Here is a 6237-nt window from a genome sequence, read left to right as displayed (position 1 = left end):
GAGTTACGAACAATATTTTTCATCACAATGTGCCGGAAATTGGACTTTTAGGCACGGGGAGCGTGCCGAAAAGTTCACTTTTCGTCACAGCGTGATGAAAAATGTTTTTTAGCTCGTGGGATTATATCACGAGCTAAACTCGACGCTTCGCGTCTCGTGTCTAATTCAGCCGGTTTCAGGCTTCGTGACATAATAGTATATTTCGTAACGAGTGCAAAAAACATTTTTTCATGAGTTACGAACAATATTTTTCATCACAATGTGGCGGAAATTGGACTTTTAGNTTGATCACATGTTCTGAATGTGTCTAAAGTTTCATGACTTTGGCTGCGTTTTTTCCTTGGGTTTTGCCGTTTTTTTGTGATTTCCATAAGATCACGGGTTAAATGACCACTTTTTCAAAAATTCATAATAAATTAACCATGCTCCCCAGCAGTCTGAACCTTTGCACTCGCCTCTTCCATCATTTAAAGAATACGTAAAAAAAAACATTGTGGAGTGCTGTCCGTGAAGGTTCACCGATGAAGGATACTCCATTCCATTAAAAATCTAAATAGGTAGTATACAAATAACCAAATCCAGTCGAATAAGCGACGAAGATCACCACAATCTGCAGTCAATATCAAATTTATTAATTCCAAATTCAATCTTTAAGTGCCATTGTTATAAAATCAAACAGTAATTCAGGTTTTCTGTGATAGAGCTCCCTAAACTCGACTCTGCTCGCAACCCTCTTCTTATTATCTGACAAGAAATTAATCGTGAATTTTCTCAACTGCACAGCATTGTACATGTCAGCAAAATCGAGAATCAGAAGTGCATTGTCAATACTCAGTTGTTTATACAATTTACTCTGGCAGACGTGTTTCAGGGTCTCGAGGCCATATTTTTCGGCGACAACGAGCACACTCAGGGCCATATGAACGTCGTTCAGGGCTGATGTCTCTTTTGTGTAGATATACCTCAGGACTTCCTTCATCACCGGAAGCTCAATGTCCTCGATCACCACGCGGTTCTCTTGAGATTCTTTCATTGGGGTTACAAACATTTTCAAAAATTCACGACTCGAAGCTGCCAGGAGAAATTTGTGAACGGGGAGGGTCTGGTCGTCAATAATTATTTTGAAATCACTCAGTTCTTCGTTTAGGTAGAAATATTCAAAACCTGGAGTGAGTAATTGAGTAAATTAAGGAATACAGTGAGTCAATTCTTATGATTTTCTTCGTTTATACTGTCTAAGAGGAAACTTCCTCCAAACATTGCTCAGCTTTTCAAAAACTCACCCATTATCAAAATCAATTATTATGACATTATCATAATAATGGTAATAATAATGATTTATTAAGGGCCGGGTGTGCCATTTTTTGAATGCTATCTGAATTTTTTTTGTCTTTCGTAATCCAAAATTGTCAATTGAGTGGTACATCATGTAGAAATTCCCAAAAATTATGATAGAATGATAAAAAAAAATAGAAAAAATTCTGAATTTTTTCAAAGGGCGTTTTTAATTGAGATTTAGAATGAGTCGAAAAAAGTGGAAATTACAAATATCTGATTCGCTGTGGCAAATTATCTATTAGCTGTCATTTTCCATGGGGGATAACAAAACACTAACTCCTCATGGGAAGTGACAGCTAGGTATCTCAATTTTCAAAACAGTGGTATGTAGTCATCTGCCATTTTTATGTGATAAAAGTGTGATTAAAAAATTCTCCAAAATATTACAACTTTTTTCAAAGAGCCTTTTCCGTAATAAATGTCTCTGTGCAGTGTGGGAAAATATTTACGAAATCAGTCTTCCCCCTGCATGATATTGGGTGACAGGCCGCCAATTGTCACCGTAAATCAGATACATTTTTCAATTTCTTGTTATTCAACTTATTCTGAATATGAATTAAAAATGCTCTTTGAAAAAATTAAGAATTTCTTCTATTTTTTTAAATTATTTATTCATAATTTTTAAAAACTTCTGCATGGTGTAGGACTCAATTGACAATTTCAGATGACGAAAGATGAAAAAAAAAACATCGAGATAACGTTCGAAAGATGGTACACCCGGGCCTTAAATAAAAAAAAATATAAGAATAAGAATGGATAAAATTAAATTAATCCAATTGTGAAGACGGAAATGCAAAGAAAATCAAGTAAAATAGAATAGTGAAAATTAATCCGGCGAAAAAGTTGTAACAAATACCTGGATACATCTGTTTGGAAGGTGGAGGTGGCATCTCGTCGATGAATCCATACCACACATTGAGCACCATAATGTGAACTCTATCGACCTCCTGCAGCAAATCGGGCTTGATGATATTGTGGAAACAATGCTCAACCGTCCAATCATACAACTTAATCATCTTGTCCACAGACATGTCAATGAAGCTGACTGTTATGTTGGCCCTGGCTGGTTTTGTGTTTCTCTTCACGACTTGAATGTCCAGTCCATTCCTGACATTGATCCTCGCGTTGTAGTAGAACTCGCAGGGGTCCGGGGATTTTATGCTGCTCTTTTTGAACTCGCTCCATTCAGTCGTCAGTTCTTTGATTTGGATCCACTCGACTATCCAGAAGGACGAGGGCCTCTGACCTCCTACGAAACGATCTTTTTTTTTGGCAATCGAGGTTTTTGGTTAATTCATCGCAGATAAGTTATCAGACATGATTTGAACCCGTAACATATCCATTGTAAAGCAACAAAATCCAACAGACAATTCTTTCATCCACTGAGATAAAAATTATTTGTGCCAAAATAAATAAAGAAAAAAAAATTGTAATAGAAATATCCATTTGCTTGAGAGGAGTACAGTAGAGGCTTCGTATAAGATACCTTAGGGACAGTAGGAGAATGGAATTCCGGGGAACCCCTATACCCCCACTACGCGCGCCCATAGAGATGAGAAAAATAGGGCTCAGCGGGCTTCAAATAAAATACCTCGCTCGTTGCGCCCGAATTCAATGAAATTTTCATTTTTACTGAATGAACATCGATAACTCATCCATTTATGTTTTCCGTTACCAAACCATCTATATAGGTGCAAAATGACCGTCATAAATATATTGTTTTTTGTGACGGTCATATAATTTCTACATAATTGGCATCGTTTATTCGTTCAATTTATTATTGATTATCAATTATTGTTTATTATAAGGTTCTTATGGAAGACTCGAAATGTATGTGTACAACTGCACAACAGCTTTTTTTAATTATAAAATTATGAAACATGTGCTTGCATGTATTTTTGCATACTCATGAGAGAATGATTACACTTTTCATCTTTGGAACAAAATAAACCAAGTCAAGAGTTCTAGTTAATTAGAAAAAAAATAGATGAACAAAAAAGTGTTTCATCATATAGATGCAAAATGACCGTCACAGTTTTTCGGCCAATTGGGACCGTCATGGAAATTTTTTTTGTGACCGGACCGGCGGTCCTTGGGGCCTCGTCATGTGACCGTCAGTGACCGTCACATGACCACTATCATTTTTCCCTAAATCCGATTCAATCTTACTCTCATGAGATTTATTGTAATCTCTTTCATGAAATTTCAAAAAAATTCTAACAGTGTAGCTCGATATTTTCTCCTCAAATCCTGAGATAATTGCAAACGACGGCGAATCATTAGTTTTTCCTTACCTAGACGTTCACTGGTATCTCCACCTGACACTTCCATTTCCATGCTATTTCGCCTTTTTTTGTTCTTTGATCTGGATTTTCAGATATTCTCAATTATCTTTTGTTTGTTTTTTATCTTTTTTCATTCTAAATATTTACCCCTAGTGATATCTATATCTTATTTCAGTGAATTGATATTTTAGTTTATTTTATTCAATTCAATTCAGTCAATGTGCAAATTCAGTTAAGTTTTAGGTACTAGTTCTTTTTTACAATTGCCTATTCATTCATCTTCTTAGATCTCTTCTCAGATTCGGTGGTTCAACGAATTTGGTTCATTCCCTCATTTCCATTATTTGTACAATATTGTAGATATTATTTTTTTGTGATGCTCAGTTCATTTTATGAAGTTCTTCATAATCTGAAACATGATGTAAAATATTACTTTTTGATGATTTTCTTTTAAGGTGTTTCGTGTAAAATGTAAAAATAGAGAAAAAAATGGAAAATTCATGGGAGAAAAGTCTGAGTACGCCGCATCATTGAGAATTCTCGCAAATTTCTTTCAGATCTCAGTCTCCCGAAAAAAAATAATGAAATTTTGATGTTTTTGTAACCCCTTCAGTTACCTTCGAGGTTACCCCACTCTCAATTAGGGAAATTTTCGTGGCACCCAAAAAAATAATGAACTATTGAGGAAAAACTAGTGGGTGACGAATCAAATCTTTCTTGAGAACACGTAAGTTTCAGATTTCCCACAAAAAGTGTCATTTGTCAACATTTCACTTTAAAGTGATACTACTATGAGTTGTAAAAGTCGTGGGTTATTGGAGTGAGACTTTTCATACGTTGAAGATCGATTATATAGATCTGAAAACGAATAATTAGTGCAAAAAATTTTTTTTTATTGTTCGTTTGTCCGAAAACGCTTAAAATGCTAAAAACAGTCCAGGGCCTCCAATTTTTGAGCTACAAAAAATTTTTTTTTTCAAAATTTTCGGAAAAATGTGGGGAATAACAATTACGAGCCAGTTTTTTGGAATTCGACTCCTACAGAGCTGATTTCGGTTCTTTTTATATAAAAAAAATTCACTATTTGTGTAAAAAAAATACAAAAAAAACAAGTTTAGGCATGTAAGAGGCGAATTAAAAAAAATAGCTCATAATTGTTATTCCACATATTTTTGCGAAAATTTTGAAAAAAAAAATCCTACAACACCAACACTCACCATAGGTATTTCTCAGATCCACTCGGGCGGAAATAGCACCACCATGTCATTACGTAATTCCAAACACTTATTCTTATCTTTAAATATTAATACTGAATAATCGAATCGAAGGGAAAATACGCTTCTACGTATTTCACTCCATTTTCTTCCAACACCAAACAGTCGGCGCGGAGGGGGGACAGGCCTGCGCAGTGGTGACCTCTGGATGGACCGGAGCGCAAGGACCAGAAATCAAAGTTTTACGAGATCCGATCAATTAGCCCCTCATGTATATATATTCCAAATTTTTATTTTTTTCCTCATTGAAGTAGTTTTGAAGAAAATTGCGAGCTAATAAAAAACATTTGCTAGTTAGTACTTTTTTTAAAATAAATTTTTGAAAAATCACCTCTGAAAAAAAAGGCGTTATCCCCTCTATTTCATTATTTCCAAAAAATTTTATGACCAATCGATAGCAAATTGTTTGAAGATTTTTGCGAGTTGAGAAAAAATCGTCAACGCANAACATTTCACTCAAGTCGATTTTTCGGTTTGTTTCAAGTCGACTTTTCAGCTTGATTCAAGTCGATTTTTCGACGTGATTCAAGTTGATTTCTCGGCTTGATTCAAACCGATGTCGGCTTGACACATTTTTTCTTGAAATAAACCGCTCTTCCACTCATACCAGACCCGGAATTCGTACTGGTGTAGTCCGAGTCACTCAACTTGAATCAAGTCGAAAATCAACTGGAATCAAAACGACGTCGACTTGAATCAGTACTTTTTTGTGTACCGTAACACCCCATAAGACCTCCATATAACCCCCATTGCGACCCTCGTGACCCTTATTTTGACCCTTAATTTTGGAATCTCAATTTCCAGTACCAAATTTTCATCACCAGAAGTTGGTTTGGATTTTTAATATTAAAGACACATTTCGGATTAAAAAAAAAAACACATTATCCCCCCCCCCCCTTCTCCCCCGTGACCTACGCCAACTCTCGCAACCCCCTAAAAACACTAATTCCCGCATCCACGTGTAGTCTCTGCTCCACAAAAACATTCAACCACCACTGAACTAAACTCCGATTGAGTAGACTCCAATCCGTTAACGGTATATGGTGGCTGTGTCCGTAATGCATGTGTTGGAGTGGACACTGTCCTCCTCGCTCTCGACTCGTTTCCCCTCCCCGAGGAACTATTGTCCCTCGGTCCATCTAAATCCCTCTCAATCCTCCCAAAAAAAGATGAAAAAAATTCTCAAAAAATCCAATAATAAACTTCAGGGCCTAAAAAATATTATAAAAATTTCGAGAAAATTCTGGCAGTGGGGGGAAGGGAGAGGGAATTTTTTGAAATTATTTTTTCAAGTCTTAATTTTTTAAGGCAAGCGGAAGGAGTCGTTTGCCCCTTCTTCG

General features: G+C 36.0%; 1 protein-coding gene across 2 annotated transcripts; it reads right to left on the bottom strand.

The window, feature by feature from the left end:
• Positions 1–611: 611 nt before the first annotated feature.
• Positions 612–5111, bottom strand: LOC107044903 (ARM REPEAT PROTEIN INTERACTING WITH ABF2). Of its 2 annotated transcripts, none has more exons than XM_015266974.2 (4): positions 4841–5111; positions 3633–4032; positions 2195–2599; positions 612–1164 (listed from the first exon to the last, which is right to left on the bottom strand). In XM_015266974.2, the coding sequence occupies exons 2-4, from the start codon at positions 3673–3675 to the stop codon at positions 644–646; spliced, it is 969 nt and encodes a 322-aa protein (XP_015122460.1). In that variant the 5' UTR covers positions 3676–4032; positions 4841–5111; the 3' UTR covers positions 612–643. The 2 variants fall into 2 exon arrangements, with proteins under 2 accessions (XP_015122460.1, XP_015122461.1); XM_015266975.2 differs by having other exon boundaries at positions 2195–2587.
• Between the last annotated feature and the right edge of the window lie 1126 nt (positions 5112–6237).

The sequence above is a fragment of the Diachasma alloeum genome, unplaced genomic scaffold, assembly GCF_001412515.2.
Source record: "Diachasma alloeum isolate Michigan unplaced genomic scaffold, Dall2.0 Dall_scaffold_00840, whole genome shotgun sequence".
Taxonomy (NCBI): Eukaryota; Metazoa; Arthropoda; class Insecta; order Hymenoptera; family Braconidae; genus Diachasma; species Diachasma alloeum.
The sequence above is the reverse complement of the archived record's forward strand: the minus strand, read 5'-3'. Positions and strand labels throughout refer to the sequence as shown.

Bases quoted from the DNA above. Each gene is read 5' to 3' on its own strand.
- LOC107044903 (XM_015266974.2), bottom strand. From the start codon at position 3,675: ATGGAAATGGAAGTGTCAGGTGGAGATACCAGTGAACGTCTAG. The intron at 2,600-3,632 runs GTAAGGAAAAAC...CCAAAAAAAAAG, and splicing joins AGATACCAGTGAACGTCTAG to ATCGTTTCGTAGGAGGTCAG. The intron at 1,165-2,194 runs GTATTTGTTACA...TACTCACTCCAG, and splicing joins TTCCAAACAGATGTATCCAG to GTTTTGAATATTTCTACCTA.